The sequence below is a fragment of the Mirounga angustirostris genome, unplaced genomic scaffold (assembly GCF_029215605.1).
Source record: "Mirounga angustirostris isolate CCGP_5_RB_7025 unplaced genomic scaffold, mMirAng1.0.hap1 SCAF_2, whole genome shotgun sequence".
Taxonomy (NCBI): domain Eukaryota; kingdom Metazoa; phylum Chordata; class Mammalia; order Carnivora; family Phocidae; genus Mirounga; species Mirounga angustirostris.
Genome location: NW_026991710.1, coordinates 72,408,707 through 72,431,531, shown reverse-complemented (window position 1 = coordinate 72,431,531; position 22,825 = coordinate 72,408,707). Strand labels below are relative to the sequence as shown.

The 22,825-nt window shown below is 36.1% G+C and overlaps 2 protein-coding genes across 4 annotated transcripts in view; one reads left to right on the top strand and one right to left on the bottom strand.

The window, feature by feature from the left end:
* The first annotated feature begins 933 nt into the window (after positions 1 to 933).
* Positions 934 to 22,825, top strand: part of SNCA (synuclein alpha) — a 147,579-nt gene continuing 125,687 nt past the window's right edge. The window contains exons 1-4 of one of the 3 annotated variants that reach the window (XM_045880752.3): positions 934 to 1,031; positions 2,634 to 2,779; positions 11,981 to 12,022; positions 19,567 to 19,709. In XM_045880752.3, the coding sequence (XP_045736708.1) occupies positions 2,659 to 2,779; positions 11,981 to 12,022; positions 19,567 to 19,709 (306 nt within the window). In that variant the 5' untranslated portion in view covers positions 934 to 1,031; positions 2,634 to 2,658. Of the gene's footprint in view, positions 1,178 to 2,633; positions 2,780 to 11,980; positions 12,023 to 19,566; positions 19,710 to 22,825 lie in introns of all 3 variants that reach the window. The other 2 variants (XM_045880753.3, XM_045880754.3) reach the window with 2 other exon arrangements.
* On the bottom strand, positions 19,941 to 20,307 carry LOC123848395 (small nuclear ribonucleoprotein G-like). Its single transcript, XM_045880755.2, has one exon. It carries the CDS (start codon positions 20,256 to 20,258, stop codon positions 20,031 to 20,033), a length of 228 nt encoding a protein of 75 aa, XP_045736711.1. The 5' UTR covers positions 20,259 to 20,307; the 3' UTR covers positions 19,941 to 20,030.

Genomic DNA, 22,825 nt, shown 5'->3' with positions numbered 1-22,825 from the left:
GTCGGGTGTCAGCTCCGAGGGCAACGTGAATCAAATGAGAAAGGTGAGTAGTGTGTAGAAGGGGCAAAGAAACTGGATGGACGTTTCAGGAGAATTAACCACGCTGGATTCGTCTCCTCCATCAGGCACTCGAGAGTGGAAAGTAAATTCCATTTCGAGAATGAAAACCTTAAGACCGCTTGGTATCGACGGCTGGGGAATATTTATTCCATGTTCCACTGATGGGAAAAATCGGCGTCTGGCAACAGCTGATTGGTGGACAAGAAAATGGTGATAGTGGGGTGGGAAGAGGATTCAAGAGGCTCCTTCCTGCCTCAACCTGTAACTCTTCCTTACTAGTCTCCTCTCCATCCGCGGACCTTTTCGGGCTCATCCGAGGTTAAGAGGTTACGAAAATCTGAGTGATATTTGAACAAAGGCATCCTTAACATCGTGTCCTACCACCGTTAATCAAAATTTCAGCGATCCGAGGGAAACGTGCTCTTGGTAGTACTGGTTGAGCACCTTTCCTGAGCTGCCTGCCTCCTTCAGTAGCCTCCCAAGGGGATGGCTCTATCTTTGGTGGTCGATCCCTCAGACCTCCACTCCACTAGGGTGGCTCGGACAAGGGGGTCCCGTGAGGAACCAGAGGGAAGGGCGGAGACAGCGAAGGAGGGGGGATGGGAAAGACGGAGAAACATCAGCCTAAGCCTAACAGGTCCAGATCGCCACAAGAGTCCCCTTGATCCTGAACCTGGGGTGAAGTGCAGAACACCCCCCCTCCCCGCCCCCCAGGCCCAGGCTGGTGTCTGAAGTTGGAGGTAGAGCCTCCCCCCGCCCCCATCCCCATCCGAGCAGAGGAGTGAAATGCACGCGGCTGGGAAAGCAGAGAGCGCCGGGAGAGGGGCGGGGAGAGGAGCTGACAAATCAGCTGCGGGGGCGGTGAGCGGAGGAGAAGGAGGAGGAGAAAGAGGAAGAGGAGGAAGACCACGACGACGAGAAGGGGACCCGAGAGAGGGGGTGAGAGACCGAGCGCGGCAGCGTGGGGCGAGGTGTGTGCTGGCTTCAGAGCAGACCCGAGCACCGAGCCTGGCCCTTAGCCTTCTTCGCGCTCTCTCCCTGCCTTCCCTTCCGACCCTCTGTCTCCTTCTCTCGGATCCAGCTGTGCGGGGGACGGGGAGTGGCAATTCGACGACAGGTTCGTGGGTTTGCCTCCCACGCCCCCAGCCTCTCATCACCGGGTTGTGCTGACAGCAGTCTCCTCTGGGGACCATCCTTCTCCTGCTGCCGCCTCTTCCCTTCCTGTGCGCTTCTTATTCTCCCTCTTCCCATTTAAATAATATTTGGGATTTTTTTTTTTTTTTTTTAAATTTTGTAAGGGGGTGGTTGAGAGGAATTGTAGTTGTGAGGATCAGAGGGACCCAGGTAAGTACCTATGGATCTAAACGGGCAGCTTTGGCAATACTGGAGGAAACCCGGGAGGAGAGGAGTCGTGGGCTTCTGGGAGGGAGGTTGTTGCTGCAATAAGGACCTGCTGTGTCGAGTCTCTCGGAGGTGGGTGCATATCTCTTCAGTGAGCTTGAGGAAAGTAAGTTGGTTGACCTGGCTTTCCTCTGGCATCCGATATTCCGTTCTTCTCGTCCCCAAAGGCTGAGAGGTTACGCTGCTTCTCCGGGGTACGCTTTTCCCTGGGGAAACGCGAGAATGCCAGGTGGAGCGTGAGCAGCCAACTTTTATTTCTCTTTTACCTTACATCCCCCAGTCCGCCCCCTGCGTTTTCTCGGTGAAGTAAGCAAGCTGTGTTTGGCAGATCATTAAGTGGAAGTGCTGGGAGGGCAGGTCAGCAGGTGGTAAGGGGTTAACAGGTGCGGGCGCCGGCTGGGTAGCGAGTTCACGCGCGCGGAGAACGCCCCCTCGGGTGGCTGGCGCGAGTCCGGAGACTGCTCCCGGCTGTGCACAGGCGCCTGCTCGGAGTACATAGCTGGGGGCGGGGGGGGCTGGTCGCGTGGATTAGGGCCGGTGCGTGTGGGCTCGAGCTTGAGCCACACCCAGAGTGAGTAGTTCTCTTCCCGCCCCTCCTGGTGATCAGCCAGTTAGCCCTCTTCTGGGATTCATTTGTAAGACTGTCCCTGACCCCATGCCTCCAGCTCCCTTTCTTTCCCTGTGATCTTTTAAACGTACTTCTAACTTACCTTGTCACCGTTTGGACTCTGGGAAGTTGAAAGAGGGTCCATCTTTTCATGTAACTACCCTTCGAAGATACAGTAAGCACAACTCAGATGATTCATCTTAATCCACGTTTAGGCAGCTAGACTTTTACTAGCCAAGATGGATGAGGGATGCTAAATTTTTAATGCAAAACCTAAAAAAAAAAAAAGGCTTTTTTTTTTTTTTGGTCCAGTGGTTGAAATAAGAGTCTAAATAAAAGAGTCTCGCACTTTTGGGAGTTGTACTGATCTTTCAGTGGTTTTTATCTTGGGTGGTTCTAATTTTATTTTATTCTACCCAAAAGTTGTTATTTTATTTTATTTTATTTTATTTATTTATTTATTTATTTATTATTTATATTTATTATGTTATGTTAGTCACCATACAGTACATCATTAGTTTCTGATGTAAAAGTTCTCATTGAAATTATATTTTGTGTTCTCCAGTGTGGTGTAAAGGAATTCATTAGCCATGGATGTATTCATGAAAGGACTTTCAAAGGCCAAGGAGGGAGTCGTGGCTGCTGCTGAAAAAACCAAACAGGGTGTGGCAGAAGCAGCAGGAAAGACAAAAGAAGGTGTTCTCTATGTAGGTAGGTAAGCCCCCCATGGCATCTTGATATTTATTTATGATTGATGGGTTAGGATGATTGATGCTCTAAATGCTGGTATTTCTTGATTCATTTTTGCATCATCACTTGTCAAAAGGATAAACTGAGTCAGAGGACTGTGTGGGTAGGTAAATGTGTATATTTGAGCTAATAGTAAAAAGTGAGGATAATCTTTTGTTTTTTTCAGAATAATTTTTCAGTAGTACTTTGGACTTTTTAAATGAATGCTTCTGTGCATAAGGGACTATAATTCATAAAAAGTTTTTAAAACTCAGTCTCCAAAAATAATTAAGAATATTTTTAGGAATCGAAGTCATTCATGGGCCTTTGATTTTTTTTTTTTTAATCATCGTGAATAATATTAGCAAATTTTAGTGTATTCATATTTTAAAATAAGACTTAAATATGGCCCTGGGATATGTAAAAAAAGACCTATTGTGGCCCTAAAAAGGAGAGGACAGAAAAGTCTTTGGTATAGTTCATCCTTGTGACCACTTGGTAAACTGAAGACTAATTGCTCGAAAAAGTGCTTGAAGGCTGTTGCTAATATCTCAGAGATATATATAATTCATTTATCAAATGACACACATACTAAATAATGAGATTGATGCTTATCTTTTCTACTTGTTCCTAAATTGCCACTTTGTAGTATTCATGCAGATCCTGACTCTCTTTTTCTTACCTTGAACTGTGCTAGGTTGGGTGTTACTTTACAATTCACTTCAAAGTCTTTGGGGAAGGAATAGACACATACATAGACAAACCCTCATCCACAGAGACACATGCATACACTCACCCTCTGCCCATTCTGCCTCTCCTCTTTCTCTTCTGCTGCTCTGAGCTCTTGCCCATTCTCTGGTGGCAGCAGGATGAGCAGGAAGATGGAGGATGAACTTGTTGGGTGGCATAAGGCACTACGCCTCTGTCTGTGGGTGGAAGACAGCTACACTGCCTCTCCAACATGGATGCACTGAAAAAGAGTTAGACTTGGAATAATTTTTATGAATGCCTCTCATATTTTTTTCTCATTGCTCATGGGCTCTATATTGGCTGAGTTTGCTACAAATCTTAAGTTAAATTATTCTTTCTCTTAAGACATATCTTCAGAAAATCATTGAATTGAAGAGTGTCACAAGAGGAAAAAATGACGAGTTAATTTCAAGTGTTTTTTTGAAGTGTGAGTTACATCTTTTTTAGAGGGAATTTGGAATACTGCATCAGTGATGTGCAGATAATTGATATCTTTATACTTGTCCTCAGTTTTCTAAGTTGTGCAAGTGTGTGCTTGCAACTATTCTTTGATTTCCATTATTTTATAATTTAGTAACTTTAAAGATTTTTTTTAGGATGCTAATATTTGTTCTATTAGTTGGTAGTGAGTCCAGAAACTATTGAATATTAATTTAATACATTCCTGTTTTCTATGTAATAAACAGGTTTTGTCATCTGGAAAACTTTTTGTTTTCATTGTCAACTATGTGTTTAGGCAAATAGAATGATTTTATTTTTTTGATATTCTGTTATTTGCTATTACATAAAATCATAATTTGTTTACATGTCACATGGATTTTTAGATCATCTTCAATATATATTGTGGTATTTTTTAAAAATTTTATTATGTTATGTTAATCACCATACTTACATCATTAGTTTTTGATGTAGTGTTTCATGATTCATTGTTTGCATATAACACCCAGTGCTCCATTCAATACGTGCCCTCTTTAATAACATGGTATATCATGGTATTTAACACATAGTGCATTCTATAAATTATTTATTGGTTGTGTTCTGAAGGATAGTTAAAATTCGAACTCAGACGCAGGGTTTAGGATGAAAACTGACCATGAGAAAGAGAGACTATATAGATCAGGAGTTGATAAACTTTTTCTGTAAAGCTCTAGACAATAAATATTTTAGGCCATAAGATCTCTGTGTCAATTAATCAGCTCTGCGGTTGTGGTGTGAAAGCAGCCATAGACAATAATTAGCTGTGATCCAATAAAACCTTAGTTACCCGAAACAGGTGGTGAGTTGATTTGGCCTATAGGCTGCAGTTCACTGACTCCTGGAAAAGTGAAGAGAACATAGACTTGACGTCGCACAAACTTAAATTCTAGTCCAGGCTACATCATTTATTGCTTTTAGAATACTATAAAAGTCACTTAACATCTATGAGTTTTACTTCCTTCATTTGTAAAAATAAGATTTAGATAAATGCAATTACCTTGCAGAGTTTTTGTGAGAATGTCATGTGAGTAATAAAGCACACTTTAAAAAAAATTAAAGACTTTTATTTTTTGTAGCAGTTTAGGTTCACAGCAAAATTGAGAGACAAAGAACAGAGGTTTCTCATGTACCCCCTGCCTCCACACATGCATGGCTTCCCCCACGATCTACATCCCCCACCAGAGTGGTACATTTATTAAAATTAATGAACCTACATTGACACATCATATTCACCCAAAACCCATAGTTGAAGTTTCACTCCTCGTATTATACATTCTCTGCATTTGGACAGATATATAATGAAGTGTATCCATCATTATAGTATCATGTAGATATTTTTGATGTCCTAAAATTGTTGGTACATCACTTATTCATTTCCTTCCACCAACCCCTGGCAACCACTGATCTTTTTTTACTACCGCCATAATTTTGCCATTTCCAGAATGTCATATACCTGGAATCATACACTATGCAGACTTTTAAGATTGGCTTCTTTCAGTTAGTAATATGCATTTTAGGTTCTTCCGTGTCTTTTCATGACTTGATAGCTCATTTCTTTTTAGTACTAAATACTAATTCCATTGTCTGGATGTACCACAGTTATCCATTCACCTACTGAGGGACATCTTGGCTTCTTCCAAATTTTGGCAATTGTGAATAAAACTGCTATAAACATCCATGTGCAGGCTTTTGAATGGACATAAGCTTTCAGCTCCTTTTGGTAAATACCAAGGATCACTATTGCTGGATCATATGGTAGGGATATGTTTAGTTTTATAAGGAACTGACAAACTGTCTTCCAAAAGTGGCTGGACCATTTTGTATCCCACCAGTAATAATGAATAACAGTTCTTGTTGCTTCACATCCTTGTCAGCATTTGGAGTTTCAATATTCTAGATTTTGATCATTCTAACAGGTGTGATGTGGTAACTGATAGTTTTAATTTACATTTCCCAGATGACATATGTGGAGCATCTTTTCATAAGCTTATTTGTCATCTATATATCTTCTTTGGTGAGGTATCTGTTAAGGTATTTGGCCTGTCTTTTAATCTGGTTGTTTTCTTATTGTTGAGTTTTAAGAGTCCTCTGTATATTTTGGATAATAGTTCCTTTTCAGACATATTTTCTGCAAATATTTTCTCTCAGTCTGTAGCTTTTTTCATTCTCCCCACTTCCTTTCATGGAGCAGAAATTTTTAATTTTAATGAAGTCCAGCTTGTTGATTCTTTATTTCATGGGTTGTGCTTTTGGTGTTATATCTAAAAGTCATTGCCATACCCAAGGCCATGTAGGTTTTCTCCTATGTTATTCGAGGAGTTTTATAGTTCTGTATTTTATATTTAGGTCTATTATCCCTATTGTGTTAATTTTTGTGAAGGGTTGTTGTCTCTTCTTCTCCTTCTCCTTCTTTCTTCTTGCATGTGGATGTCCAGTTGTTCCAGCACCATTTGTCAAAAAGACTATCTTTGCTTTTTTGTATTGCTTTCACTCCTTTGTCAAAAATCAGTTGGCTATATTTATGTGGTTCTATTTCTAGGCTCTCTATAATGTTCCTTTGATTTACTTGTCTATTCTCTTGCAATTATCACACTGTCTTGATTACTATAGCTTGATAATAAGTCTAAAAGGCAAGTAGTGTCAGACCTGTGATTTTATACTTCAATATTATCATGGCTATTCACAGCTTTTTGCCTCTCCACATAGACTTAGAGTCTGTTGTTATTGACAAAATAACTTGCTGAGATTTTGATTAAGATTGCATTGAACTATAGATCAAGTTAAGAGCTGACATATTGACAGTATTGAGTCTTCCCGTCCATGAACATAGAATATACCTCCTTTTATTTAGTTCTCTGCTTTTGTTCATTAGAGCGTTGTAGTTTTCCTCATATAGATGTTGGATATATTCTGTTAAATGTACACCTAAGTATTTTTTTTTTTGGTGGGAATATAAATTTATTGTGTTTTAAATTTTAAATTCCATTTGTTCATTGCTTGTATATATGAAAGTGATTGACTTGTGTTTATTAACGTTGTATCCAAGAGTCTTACAAAAATTAGTGGGTTTTTTTGTCATCATTGATTCTTTACAATTTTCTACATAGACATACAAGTCATCTGTGAATGAAGATCATTTTATTTCCTCTTTCCCAACCTGTATACCTCTTATTTCCTTTTATTATCATATTGCACTGGCTAGGATTTCCAGTAGGATGCTTGCCTTGTTTCTGGTCTTAGTAGGAAAGCCCTAGTTTCTTGCTATGAAATATGATGTTATCTGTAGGTTTTTTTGTAAATATTCTTTATCAAGTTGAGGAAGTTCCCCTCTATTCCTAGTTTACCAGAAGTTTTTATCACAAATAGATGTTGCATTTTGCCAAATGTTTTTTCTGCATCTATTGATATGATCACATCATTTGTCTTTATCTTGTCATTGTGATGGATTACTTTAATTAATTTTTGAATAATGAACCAAACTTGCATACCTGGCATGAATTCCACTTGGTTATGAAGCATAATTCTTTTTATACATTGTTGGATTTGATTTGTTAATATTTTGTTGAGGATTTTGTAAAGCACACTTTTATATATAGGAGCCATGGTTATTATTATCAAATAAGCTGTCCAACAGAATAATTACTTTGCCAACATATTTTCTTTTTATCTTTTCATTCGTCATTACAAAACTCACAAATAACTGGGGTGAAAGATTGGAAGTGATTATAGAAAGTTTTCTAACTTCTATATGGCTGAAGATATTTAGCACACTGTTTTCTTAAACCTAATGAAAAAAGTAGTATCATTCCTTTATAATATTATATTTTGGGCAACTATCTTTTAACTAATTGAGGAACTACATAAGAATCAGTGTTATTTTATGATTTTTTTGTGATTTTTTTATACAAATTTTCAATCTATATACTTCAATTTAATAAATAACAATTATCCCAATCAAATGGCTTAGAAGTTATAAATTTAGAGTCCAATTGAAAAGCAAAACAATTTAGTTTTCTTTATATAATGCCAAGTATATTCCCTATGCTGTACTTTTCATCTCTGTGACTTATTTATTTTGTAATTACAAGGTTGTACTTCTTAATCCACTTCACCTATTTCACCCATCCCTCACCCACCTCCCCTCTGGCAACCACCAGTTCTCTGTTTTTATGTTTCTGTTATTTTTGTTTTTTTGTTTTGTATTTTAGATTCCACATATAAGTGAAATAATATGGTACTTGTCTTTTTCCATCTGACTTATTTCACTTAACATAATACCCTCTATTGTCCATCCATGTTGTTGTTGCAGATGATAAATAAGATCTCATGCTTTTTTTATGGCTGAGTAATATTCCATTTGTGTACACACAATTCCATTTGTGTATACACACACCCCCCCCATATCTTCTTTATCCAGTCATCTATCATTGGACATTTATGTTGCTTTCATATCTTGGCTACTGTAAATAATGCTACAGTAAACATAGGAATACATATGTTTTTTTGAATTAGGTGTTTTCATTTTCTTCAGGTAAATAATAGTAGAACTACTGGATCATATGGTATTTCTATTTTTAATTTTCTGAAGGACCTCCATACTGTTTTCCAGAGTAGTTACACCATTTTACATTCCCACCAACAGTTCATGAGGGTTCCCTTTTCTCCACATCCTCACCAACCCTTATTTCTTTCTTTTTGATACTCACCATTCTGACTGATGTGAGGTTATATTTCATTGTGGTTTTGATTTGCACTTATATGATGGTTAGTAATGTTGAGTATCTTTTCATGTGTCTGTTGGCTGTCTGTATATCTTCTTTTGAAAAATGACTCTTCAGGTTCTCTACCCATTTTTAAATTAGATTATTTGTTGTTTTTGGTGTTGAGTTGTATAAGTTCTTTATATGCTTTGGATATTAACCCCTTATCAAATATCTTATTTGCAGATATCCTCTCTCATTCACTAAGTTGTCTTTAATTTTGTTGATGGCTTCCTTTGCTGTGAAAAAGCTTTTTATTTTGGTGTAGTCCCAATAGTTTATTTTTGCTTTTATTTCCCATACCTCAGGAGACATGTGCATAAATATGTTGCTAAGATCAATGTCCAAGAGATTACTGCCTATGTTTTCTTTTAGGAGTTTTATGGTTTCAGGTCTGACACTTCAGTCTTTACTAGTTTGAGTTAATTTTTGTGTGTGGTGTAAGAAAGTGTTTCACTCTTCTGCATGTAGCTGTGCAGTTTTCTTATCACCACTTGTTGAAGAGACTGTCTTCCCCATTGTATATTCATGCCTTCTTCATTGTAGGTTAATTGACCATATAAGAGTGGGTTTATTTCTGGGCAAAACCCACATTCTTAATTACAATGCTATCATTTATTATATGTTTTATTTTTATCAGAGGTCCTTAAATTATTCAAATGGAAACTTCTTAACTATATTTAAATTGTTTTATTAAACATAGATACTTTTCTTGACTGTTTAGTAAAAATGTAAATTTAGGGGCGCCTGGGTGGCTCAGTCGGTTAAGCGACTGCCTTCGGCTCAGGTCATGATCCTGGAGTCCCGGGATCGAGTCCCGCATCCGGCTCCCTGCTCAGCGGGGAGTCTGCTTCTCCCTCTGACCCTCTTCCCTCTCATGCTCTCTCTCATTTTCTCTCTCAAATAAATAAAATCTTTAAAAAAAAAAGTAAATTTAAATATGCATCCAAATTTCACTTAATGCCTTATTTATGTATTTTCATAAAAATATTTAGTGAACATTTTCAACGTAGTCTTGTATATTCATTTAGGTCATTTTATCAATCGTATTATTGAAATCGTGGATATGTGCTTCTAAATTTTAAATAAATTTGGATATTGAAGCCATCTAAGACCAGTGTTTTATAAATTTGACCCTTGAATTAGAATTAGATCATGAGGGTTATTAGAAAATGCAAATATCTGTACCTGGTATTTCCTGAATATTTGAGGCTCTGACACAAAAGTCAGCATTTTCAACCAGCGCTCCCACCTGACTGGTTCTGCTGCACTCTCCAGTTTAAGGACCCAGTTCTTAGAGATTATTTAATTAATTCTATGTAGTCATCTTAGTGATGGGGAACCTGAGATTCCCTAATGCTTTTTTTCCTTTGTTTTAAAGTGTTTACTGTTATTTCTAACATGCTTAGGAAAGCTTTTTAAACCAGTGCATTTTTAAACTGAAGATTAGTACCTAGTTTAATCTCCAAATATAGATTTAAATATTTTCTCAGTTTTTATGCCCTCATTTCCTTATATTCTTCTATGTCTGATAGAAATAGATTATTTTACTTACAGGGTAGTTTTCAAATGAATCTCCAATCCACTGTTATTTTCTCCAAAAAAAAAAAAAATTTAATTAAAAAGCTGGTGTAGAGGTGCCTGGGTGGCTAGGCTGATTAAGCATCTGACTTGATTTTGGCTCAGGTCATGATATCTGGGTCGTGAGATTGAGCCCCACATCGGGCTCTGCACTGGGCGTGGAGCCTGCTTAAGATTCTCTCTTTCCCTCTCCCTCTAGCCCTCCCCCCAGCTCTCTCTTTTTCTCAAAAAAAAAAAAAAAAGACCCAACACAAAAAACAGCTAGTGTCACACTGAAAAATCCACCATCAGAGAGCTCATGAATAAAATTGTTAAACTTAGTTTTAATACATATTAATGAGCTATTTTTTTAAAAGCTCTATTCCTCCTAAAAGTTTGCTTGGCTTAGTGGAAAGCGTATAGGTTTAGGGTCATATCAATATGCTAATATTGATATCAATAGCTAGTTATTGCCTGTGTGACTTTAGGCAAATCATTTTACTTTGAATTGCAATTTCTTCAGCTATAAAGTGGGCATAATTCGCCTGTATTAAGTGGATTAAACAAGATTAAAATGCCTTTTACATAATAGGTGTTCAATGAATGTTAATTTCTTCTTTTTCTTCCCTCCTACTTGAGTTTCATGGGTTGACTAACCTCTCTGCTCTCCTGTACTTTAGTATAGCTTCTACAGTTCTGAACCTAAGATCATCTTCCCGCCCAGCCCCAGTGTTATCTCACCTTTTATTTTTCCCTCTGTAAGTTGATTATTGAAGAGACTCTCTTCCCTATTGTATATTCATACCTCCTTCATTGTAGGTTAAGTGACCAAATAAGTGTGGGTTTATTTCTGGGCAAAATCCATTATTGAAGAGGGACACAAGGGGATAAAAAGTCCTCATTGGGAGGTGGAGCCACTGTGGAAAATGGTATGGAGGTCCCTCAAAAAGTTAAAAATAAATCTACCCTATGATCCAGCAATTGCACTACTGGCTAATTACTCAAAGAATACAAAAACACTAATTCAAAAGGATACATGCACCCCAATGTTTATAGCAGCTGTCAACACATGGAAATGTTGAATTACTATATTGCACACTTGAAACTAATAACACTCTGTTAACTAACTGGAATTAAAGTGAAAACTTAAAAAAATAACTCATCATTGTGGGTTAAATTTTAATTTTTTAATTTTTTAATTTTAATTTTAATTTTTTTTTAAGATTTTATTTATTTGACAGAGAGAGCGAGACAGCAAGAGAGGGAACACAAGCAGGGGGAGTGGGAGAGGGAGAAGCAGGCTTCCCGCTGAGCAGGGAGCCCGATGTGGGGCTCTATCTCAGGACCCTGGGATCATGACCTGAGCCGAAGGCAGGCGCTTAATGACTGAGCCACCCAGGCGCCCCTGTGGGTTAAAATTTTAATTGGAAAGAACCTCCTGCTAGTTTTGCTTTCTTCTATTTGTTGTATGATTACTGGAATTCCTTGTTTTAGCTTTTATGCCCTCTAAGGATATTTTTCTATATGGGCTTCTAAAGATTGAGACTTTTTTTTATTAGTTGTATTTAAAACTAGCTAATCAGCAATATAAGGCCAGTTTGAGACTTATGTCTATGTTTTGAATTTGTTTTTATAGGCTCCAAAACCAAGGAAGGAGTGGTTCATGGTGTGACAACAGGTAAGCTCCATGGGGCCCATATCCAAGAATGATATTGAAAATATCTAGTAAACATTAATCATTGAGAATGTAATTGTAAACAGCCACTGTGTTCCTAGAGAAGTATTCTAAGGGAATATCAGCTTTGTTTAACTTTAATTCTTTATTAAATGGTTTAAGTAAGTAAATGTTTATTATAGATAAATAAAACAATATATTCCACTATCAAGAATGATGCCTCTGAATTGACCGGATATGTTTAATTTATGGTAATATCACATTTAAATATTCTGAAACATTGTGTCTTGGCAAACTGCTACCATAAATTACGTATAAGAATTGCCAGTTTTCAAAGGATTAATGTCAAATTTTCTGTACAGTATAATAAAGCATTCTGACATTAAACGATACTCAGTATAACATTTCCTTGATGATTCAGAAAACATTTTAAGAAACACCCTTGGAATGATCAGTGAAGTATTTATTGTATTTATATCTATTTGGCACGATTTTACCAAGAATTTGAATGGGTCTATAAGAAGATTGCAATAAATTAATATCAAAAATGAAAATTATGGTGGTGATGATGAGGAGTATGTTAGAGACCGAAAAATGAAAGGAGAACCAAAATTTAATAATCTTAAGAGCCCACAGACTTGCCGTGATTCAGTTACATGTTGTATGTATTCCAAGCTGCTTGACAGATGGGGTAAAACAGAATATATAATCAGAAATATAATTCATATGATCAGATAGCAGTAAATGTAATAGTGTCTCAGAAAAATACCGTCTTCCTATTACTGAATTATAAAATGGAAATGGAGAAAATCAAATGGGAGTATTACTACAGTTTTGTGGTTGATACCGTAACACTGGAGCCAGACTTCCTTGGCTCAAATTTCTGCTTACCACTTACGAGCTATGTGATTTTCTGCAGGATTCATAATCTTTTTGTGATTTAGTTTCCTCATCTGTAAAAGAATAAAGAGACTTAATGTGCACAAATACCTAGAATAATGAAATTACGTAGTGTGTATTATACAGGTGTTATTTATCATAGTGAATAACACCTGTATAATACACACTAAATGTTGAACAACATTTTTACAGCTAGAGGAGAAAAATATTTCATGACTATTTTATATGCATATACTTTTGAAAATAAATGAGGGCACAAAATGAAAATAGAACCTTTGAAACCGATTCTGCTAGAAGCTAGATTAAAGTATGCTGCCTGTATTTGCTCTGTTGCAATCCAATCAATACGTAATGCCCAGAACTAGGCAAGCACATGAACTGTGTTGACTTCTAGGGACTGTTTATAAATATGATGTTATTAAGCATGATTTGAATAAGACCTGGATAGCAGACAGTTGGAGACTGTACTGTCTGAAGAGCCTAGCTAGATTAATGGTATTCCATTTGATAGTCGAAGAATCCATGTGGTTTAGAAAGCGGGTAAGCTTGTGGCCAGATTTAGAGTCTGTGGTAAAAATTAAAGAATACAACTAATAACATCACTGAATGAAGACTGTGGAGATGGACTGCAGGGCTAACTGTTAACAAAGTCAGAGTTTTCATCTTCTCCACAATGAGTGTGTGTGTGTGTGTGTGTGCATTACTGAAGTTTGTACAATAAGGCAGCATTTTGTTTTCTGAAGAACAGTAGCCTGTCACTTTATGTTTCCCTAGTTTAATAATATTGAGAAACTTTGTGTATCATGTCTTCTTTAGCATACTGAAGAATCTGAGATATTCCATAATAAAGAAATTTTCATAATATGGTTTAGTCCAGGACTTCTCAAATTTATTTGACCTTATTTCAGTAGTTACTAGGATTGAGTGAAACCAGTGTTCCAGAGAGCACCATGGAAAATGCTGCTAAGCAGCAAGACCATGATGATTTTGATGTGGGTAATATTTACAGCCATTGTACCAATCAACTACCCTGGCAATAGCAAAGTATCAAAAATGTCATAAGTAGCCTGACTATGAGAAATGCAATGGGATAAATCTGCTGTAAATACCATCCTTCTCCCATATTAGGCAATGAGTAGGATTATTTAACATAAAATTCCAAATTCCAAGTATAAGGATAAATAAGTTTAAGATAATTACCTCCATGGTTAAGGAGAAGAATGGTTATTATACTTGGTCTAAAATGTTTATTTAGTCTACATAATATAAGTGCTAAATAAATGTTATTATTGTAATTAGTCTTAAAGCAGGGAAGTGAGAAACTATTATACAGTCTATAACATTATCCTCTAATGTCAAAAGAAAAATTTCTTCAAGATTCATCCCATTACTTATTTTTCAGAAATATAGACTTCAGTAAACTTAAGTTAGGCCAGGAGTTTTCTACCTAAAAAATTCCAAGAAAAAGAATTTCTCCCCATTAGATAATCTCATGATAAAATCTAAAAATCTCTTTCTTACACCTTAGCTATTTGATCTCAGTTCATTATTGTTGCAGTTGTCAACTTAATGCTATGCTATAGAAAATGTTATAGAAAAATATGAGAGTGTATTTAATCTGGATGTACTGAATGACATGTCTTTGAAGCTGCTTTAAAAAATAGATGTTGATAAAAGCTTACTTAATTTTTTTTCTCATGAAAGTATGGTATAAATAATTTCCTATTACTGGAGATTTTCTGAGTTTTGGTTCTTATAAACAGAAATTTGTTACATGATAATGAACACAGCTAATTTCAACATGTTATAATTTATCAAAATGTTTTATAATATAAATTTATTTTCCTCAGATATATAATTTGTACAATTCAAAGCTAGATCTTCTTAATTTTATGATTGTGTTTAAGATCAAAGGTTAAATTTATTGTATCTATTTGAAAAGTTGGTGCCACATTTTCTTTCAAATTTTATTTTTGACTTAAAGCCAAATTATATCTAATTATCAAAGTTAATGAATAAATTACAGAATACACAAAATTCCTTTTAATTCATTCAAAATAATTTATTGCGTATCTGCTGTGAAATAATATAAAGAAAAATAACAGGATCTCTGATTTTAATGAACTTTAAATAGGCTGGTGGGGTGGAGAGACACACTGGGAAATGAATAATTCTGGCACGATGTAAACAGTTCCATAGCAGAGATGTATCTAAAATTTTATGAGATCACAGGAGGAGAAACAGGACACTTGTTGGGAGGAAAGGTTTTTAATATAGAATTTGACATTTGAGGTGGATTTTAACAGCAGCTCGAATTTGCTGAGTAAACAGATAGATATCTGAGAAGGATCAAAGCTTCTGGCCAGACAGAGCTGTATGAAAAAATTGAGAAAGACTGGCACATTTGGGGGAGAACATAAAATATTATACTATGATTAGTTGGGAGGAAAGTATCCTTTTTGATCCTGGTTATAAGGTCTTTTCCCTTAAAAATGAATATCATTTATTACATGAAAAATCTCACCAATTTGAATGTGTCTTATTTCCTTTTGTTTTGTCACCCTTTTGTTTGGCATGTCAATGAACAGAGAAATAGTGTAAAAGTCCTTAACAGGGGGCACAGGGCCTTAAGATGACTGGATAATCCACTAGGTAAACTAGTCCTATAGTACTCTTTTAAAATGTGTCTATCATTGCTACATGTACACTGTCATTTTGTAATATAACTAATTTACTTATTCTTACAATGATAAAACCTGATGAAATTATGATAAAGTACAAAGTGCATTTTACTGTGAAGTTTATGTGCATTAAAAATAAATTAATGTATATACATATACAAAGAATGGTCTAGATATTAGAAAAATAACCTTTCATGGCTGGTAGAAAAATAATCTGTAAAAAGATCAAAATTTATTCTTGTCTTTGAGATATTGTAACAATAAAAAGTTCATTTTTCAAGCAAAATTTTCTATTCATGTTCTTGGAAAAGAAAAAAAATGACAAGTTAAACCTCACAATTCACTATTTTTGAAGGATCAACATTCTGGAAATGTTTAAAAACATGAAATCTCCAGAACAGCTTCTCACTGGCATTTAAATTGAACTTTGCTTTGGGAATAGCCATTACGTGTTAGGAGGCATCGACTGTATCCCCAGAAGTGGCAAAAGGCAAATATAAAGCAACACGTTCTGGGAACTCTTCCTGATTTTAGACTCTAGGGTCACTTCAGCTTCCCCACATTGCCCAGAACTAAAGAGTAAGGATCTGTCCTTATAGACCTCCTTACTTCCCTGACCTGCTATCAAAATCCAGTTGCTTTGTCCACATTATTCAATCATTGGCCTTCTGCAATGGGTGACATGCAATCTGTACTATAATCATGTGACTAGCATATAACATTTGCCAAGTTAACAGCTGACAGTACAGCTCAGCCAATGCCTTGGGCTGGGCTGGAGAGGATGTACGCAAGCATAAAGCATAACCAAAAACAAACAAACAAAAATTGTCTCTATTTGCTTAGGAGAGGGCCTGAGGAAAAATATCACTCAAAATCCCAAATTCCTGAAATCTGGGAAAAAAGCAGAAAAAAGAGTTTGTGAGGCAAAAAGGAAAGAAGGCTAACATTACATAGATGGACATAAGAGATGCAAGATATAGGCTTTATGAGTATAAATGTTATAAGGTTTTGATGAAGAGCGGTTGTTTTATTTCTCTATTGACCTTGAGTTATTAAAAGAGCAGAAGCTCTCTTTTGTTTTTCATAGAACTCTTCATTTAATTGAAACAAACTTTTTTTATTGGAGTTTCTTTTATTTGGCAATTGCATGGAGGTAATAGAGAAAGATTAATTCAACAATTATATCAGATATAGTCTTGGAGAATTTTTGATATGAGATTAAGTCTGCTTCTAAATCTAATCCAAACTATTTACACTGTCTTCTCTAGATGTTTAACTTATTAAAAAAATCTACTGAATCACCATATTGTATTTTGTTTTGTGAAAAGAAATTGTAAGTTTGCTCAACAAACTTCATTTTTACACTTAATTCCTAGCTCTTTTGTTACCATTAAAATTGTTGAAAATCAACATTTTTATTAAAAACCCTGTTTCAACCACTTGACGTTTGATAAAAGGATCAAAGTTTCTTCATAACCATCCCTTAAGAGTAAGGGATGTTTGTTCATTTTTTTGCCTTTTTCAGTTTTTATTTTAATTCCAGTTAGCAAGCATACAGTGTTACATTTGTGTCAGGTGTACAATATAGTGATTCAATAATACTGTACATCACCTGGTGCTCACCATGGGTGCAGTCCTTAATCTCCATCACCTATTGAACCCACCCCCTACCCCCCTCCCCTCCAATAACCATTAGTTTATGCTCTATAATTAAGAGTCTGTTTCTTCATTTGTTTCTCTCTCTTTTCTTTCCCTTTTCTCATTTGTTTCTTAAATTCTACATAGGAAAAAAAAATAAAAACATAAATTCCACATATGAGTGAAATCATATATTTGTCTTTCTCTGACTTATTTCACTTAGCATTATACTCTCTAGTTCCATCCATGTTGTTGCAAATGGCAAGATTTCATTCTTTTTTATGGCTGAATAATATTCCATTATATATGTATATATATTAATTATATCCTTATCCATTCATCACTCAGTGGACACTTGGGCTTCTTCCATTTCTTGGCTATTGTAAATAATGCTGCTATAAACTTCAGGGTGTGTGTATCCCTTTGAATTAGTGTTTTTGTATTCTTAGAGTAAATACTCAGTAGTGTGATTGCTGGATCATAGGGTATTTCTATTTTTAACTTTCTGAGGGACCTCCATACTGTTTTCCACAGTGTTTGTACCAGTTTGCATTCCCACCAACAGTGAACAAGTGTTCCTTTTAGTCCATATCCTTGCCAACACTTGTTTCTTGTGTTGTTGATTTTAGCCAGTCTGACAGGTGTGAGGTGATATCTCATTGTAGTTTTGACTTGCCCTTCCCTGATGGTAAGTGATGATGAATATCTTTTCATGTGTATTACCCTTTGGATGTCTTCTTTGGTGAAATGTCTGTTCATGTCTTCTGCCCATTTTTCAGTTGTATTATTTGGTTTTTGGGTGTTCAAGTTTGTAAGTTCTTTATATATTTTGGATGCTAAACCTTTATCAGATACCTACGCAACCATAGGTTGCCTTTTAGTTTTGTTGATTGTTTCCTTTGCTGGGCAGAAGCTTTTTATTTTGATCTAGTCCAAATAATTTATTTTTGCTTTTCTCTTGCCTCAGGAGACAAATCTAGAAAAAAGTTGCTATGGCCAATGTCAAAGAAATTATTGCCTGTGTTCTTTTCTAGGATTTTTATGGTTTCAGGTCTCACATTTAGGTTTTTAATCCATTTTGACTTTATTTTTGTGAATGATGTAAGAAACTGGTCCAATTTCATTCTTTTGCATGTAGTTATCCAGTTTTCCCAACAGCATTTGTTGAAGACACTGTCTTTTTCACACTGGATATTCTTTCCTACTTTGTCAAAGATTAATTGACCATATAGTTGTGGGTTTATTTCTGGGCTTTTAATTCTGTTCTATTGATCTATGTGTCTATTTTTTGTGCCAGTACCATACTGTTTTGATCACTACAGCTTTGTAATATAACTTGAAGTCTAGAACTATGATGCCTCTAGCCTTGCATTTTCTTTTTCAAGTTTGCTCTGGCTATTTGAAGTCTTTTTCAAATTTTAGAATTGTTTGCTCTAGTTCTGTGAAAACTGCTGTTGATATTTTGATAAGGATTGCATCAAATGTATAGATTGTTTTGGGTAGTACAGACATTTTAACAATATTTGTTAAATCCAGGCCATAAGCATGGAAAGTCTTTCCATTTCTTTGTGTTGTCTTCACTTTCTTTTATCAGTGTTTTATAGTTTTCAGAGTGCAGAGCTTCCACCTCTTTAGTTACATTTATTCCTACATATCTTCTTATTTTTGGTGCAATTGTAAATGAGATTGTTTTCTTAATTTCTCTCTCTGCCGCTTCATTATTGGTGTATAGGAATGCAACAGGTTTCTGTAGATTGATTTTGTATCCTGTAACTTTATTGAATTTGTTTATCAATTCTAGTAGTTTTTTGGTGGCGTCTTTCAGGTTTTCTATATTTAGTATCATGTCATCTGTATTGTTTATTTCTAATAGTAACATGAGCAACTATGTGTTGTTAGTGTGACTCAGAAGGTGTAGTGAAAATGAATATGCTGGGTGAGATTAAAGAATTGATGTTGAAAATGAAATAAAGAAGTACATACCTGATACCACAATAGCTGCGTCTGTAATCATTGCCTTCTCTAAACTTTCCTTAGTAAAATGTTAGCCAAACCTCCGTCGCTCAAAGGTTCTATTTGTGATCATTACATCTGAAGCACGTTTACTCTCTGCATGATTACAGCAACATATCTTAGCAAAGATTTAATGTTTGTCTAAACCATACTCACTTAAATATCTCTGAGGTTTTATTTCTTCTGACACTTCAGGTATTTATAGTACATGCAAATACAGGTCTTTAGAAGTTGACAGCTAGTGGAAGTGAAATTAGTTTCAGTCCCTGTTGTTCCACTGTCCCTTAATCTGTTGTTGTTCTGGATTTATCCCAGTGGCTGAGAAGACCAAAGAGCAAGTGACAAATGTTGGTGAGGCGGTGGTCACAGGGGTGACAGCAGTAGCACAGAAGACCGTGGAGGGAGCAGGGAGCATCGCAGCTGCCACTGGCTTTGGCAAAAAGGATCAGCTGGGCAAGGTATAGTTGTATACGTTCTATGTTACATTTGTAAAGTCTCGGGATCACAGCACATTTTCATGGAAGGCACTAGGCAGGAATAAGATGCTTACTTGGGGGAGGGCTGACGGACCCTCTTCTCAAAAAAAAAAAAAAAAAGACTACTTTTATGTATGTATTCTTTTTTGGAGGTACTTACCCAGATAAGTGCTATGAAAATTGTACAGTGATTATGATTGTTTCATTTTCTTTTTTTTTTTTTTGACTATTATAAAAGTTTATTTATACTATGGAGGGGACATGTGGAAGCAGTTGATTTCTTCTGATGAACACACCCATTGTTTATACTCGCTCCAAGGCTTCTAACATGATGATACTATTTCCTCGTATTACCACCATTCCAATATTCTGTTGCCCACTAATTACCATCTCCACACATTCTTCTATCACAAGATTCATAAACGGATCGAACCCCCACAATAGTCCTTGGACATGTCTGCCACCATTTAATTTCAATGACAATTTCTTGTCCATAAATTTTTTCAACTCGGGAGGGTGAGCTTTGCTCATGGTGTCTACTCCGCGAGCTCAAAGATGCCTCCAAACGGAATTCGTGGCATCTCTCCGATTGTTTCATTTTCTGGAAGAAAGTTAATGAAATGAACAATGTAATAAATACCAAAAGAACAGTGACATTTCAGAAAGAAGGGGTGCTTTCATGTTAGCTATGAATCTTGTAATCTCTCTTTGTTGGGATATAACAAATGCTTTGTGCCCAACTGACAAAGTGTCAAACTGAAGATCTTTTGCTTGATTTCTTTATAATGACATCATCTCTTATTAAATGGCATATTTGCTTATCACATAGCAGTTCATTTGCAAATACATGTTTGTGGAGATAGAGTCAAATTGCATACCAACCAGAGATCGTGGTTTTGGGGTGATTTAAAAATTCTCAGGAGAACTTTGTATTTTTGACAAATATGAGACTCTAGTAGGATTATGCAAAAGATATTATGACTTTCATTTTAAACAGGTAAGTGGTAGAAAATGAGGTGTCAACTGGAAGATGAAATTTCATAAATTTTGTGACCACAGCAGCAGAGATTTTTGCTATTTCCTTGGCACCATGGCCTCCTTGCTATTCCTTGAACAAATCAAGTACTCCCTTGCCCTGGTGCCTCCCTCTGTCTGGAAGGCTCTTCCCAGGTTATATACTAGGCTCACTCCCTCATCTCAGGTGTTTGTTAAATGATACCTTCTCGGTGAGGCCTACCCTGACCTGTTTGAGATTGGAACCACTCTCCTCACCTCTGGTGTTCCCAGTCTTCCTACTCTTTACTTTTGCCTTTTTTACATGCATCACTTTTAAGAATCAAAAATGACTTACTTTTTTTTTAAAGAGTTCATTTATTTGAGAGAGAGAGAGAGAGAACATGTGTGTGCATGGGTGCAAGCACAAGTGGGGGTGGGGCAGATGGAAAAGGAGAGAGAGAATCTCAAGCAGACTCCGCACTGAGCATGGAGCCCAATGTGGGGCTCAATCTCAAGACCTCGAGATCATGCTCTGAACCTAAGACAAGAGTCTGGATGCTTAGCCGACTGAGGCACCTAGGTGCCCCCAACTTACTTTTTATATATGTTTATTATTTTATTTGTACCCTCCTAAAATACAAGCCCCATGAGGATGAAATATATTTATTTTGTTCACCAATATTTCACGTGTCTAGAAGAGTACCTGACGCCTGGTGGATAATTAGGAATATTTATTAAGAAGGAAAGGTAGGAAGAAATTAAGTGAATAAGAGTGATTTTTATTTCTGTGTCTAATAATTATATGCATTGCATAGCAACTGTGGCTATTCAACTATCTGAAAGTTATAATCAAAATGGTTTTCAAATAGATATTTTGAAAACTATGTAAGAAAGTAGCTTTATTTGCCAGCAAACTGCTCTGGATTGTTTCCACTCCATGTAATTCTATGTAGCAGGCTGCCTTGATTGATCATTAAAACACTGATAATAAAAAGGCAGGACTAAAAACCTGTGACATATTGAGATTTATCACATGTTTTGTATCATCTGGGCAATTGATGCTACTTATGGAAAATCTGGGCTGGGCTTCTATGGTAGTTCTTTGGCTAACACTTAAGTGTATGGTTAATGATAGGAATATTCCTTTGTCTAGGTTATGCTCGTCAAATAATCTTATTACCTATGCTAATAATTATATAAATTTCTATTTTCTGTCTGAATTTATAATTATAGCTTTATTACATTTCAAAAGTTAAGAAGGATCTCTGCTATTAGTACAGAGGCAATTAACCTGTTAAATGTCCCAAGCCCTTCTCCAATCACATAGAAGCTATGGACTCTCTTCTCAGAAATACACACAATAAAGGGCTTAGGGGGATCTTGGAAGCCCATCAACAGACAAAGCCCATGATTTAGACCAACCTCTGATTGTACAGATAAGGAAAGTAGAATCTACAGAGGGGAGTGACAGTCCAAGGTCACATGCCAATTGTAACCGACTGCTTTTCCATCCACTATGTCACTTCCCCAACCACTTCCTCAAAACCTACCTTCCTTTTGAGTTTTTATAAACTGAATTACAGACCAGATTTAACTGGAAAAATTCTCTGCTTCAGAATATTAAGAAACCAGGGAAACATGTACCTTTCCTTTCTCACCCTTATTTAAGGCATACCATGTAAATTGCAAATAAGGCATGAAAGTACTTCATTTCTTATAAAATTGGGCTTGTTTTTTTACTTTTCTAAAAATATTGCTATTTATTTAATACTTTAAAGCAGAAATCTAAATGATATGACAAAATTAACCATTTGGAGATATTTCTCTTATGGGTACTTACAAGTTGTTCCAAATTTTTAATATGAAAATGAAGCCATAAAACCCAGAAATTGCAGCATAGTTATAGGAAAAAAAAAAAGTCACATTAAACTGAGAGTTTAAATGGCTGATATTCATCCCTGCTCTGTCACCAACAGGATGGATGACCTTTTGAGGATCTCCTAAGACTCTTTCAATATGAGAAACTATACCAGAAATTGTTAAAGCCTAATTTAGCAACAACATTCTGAATTTCTATTATAACTCAAGGAGGATGCTAATAA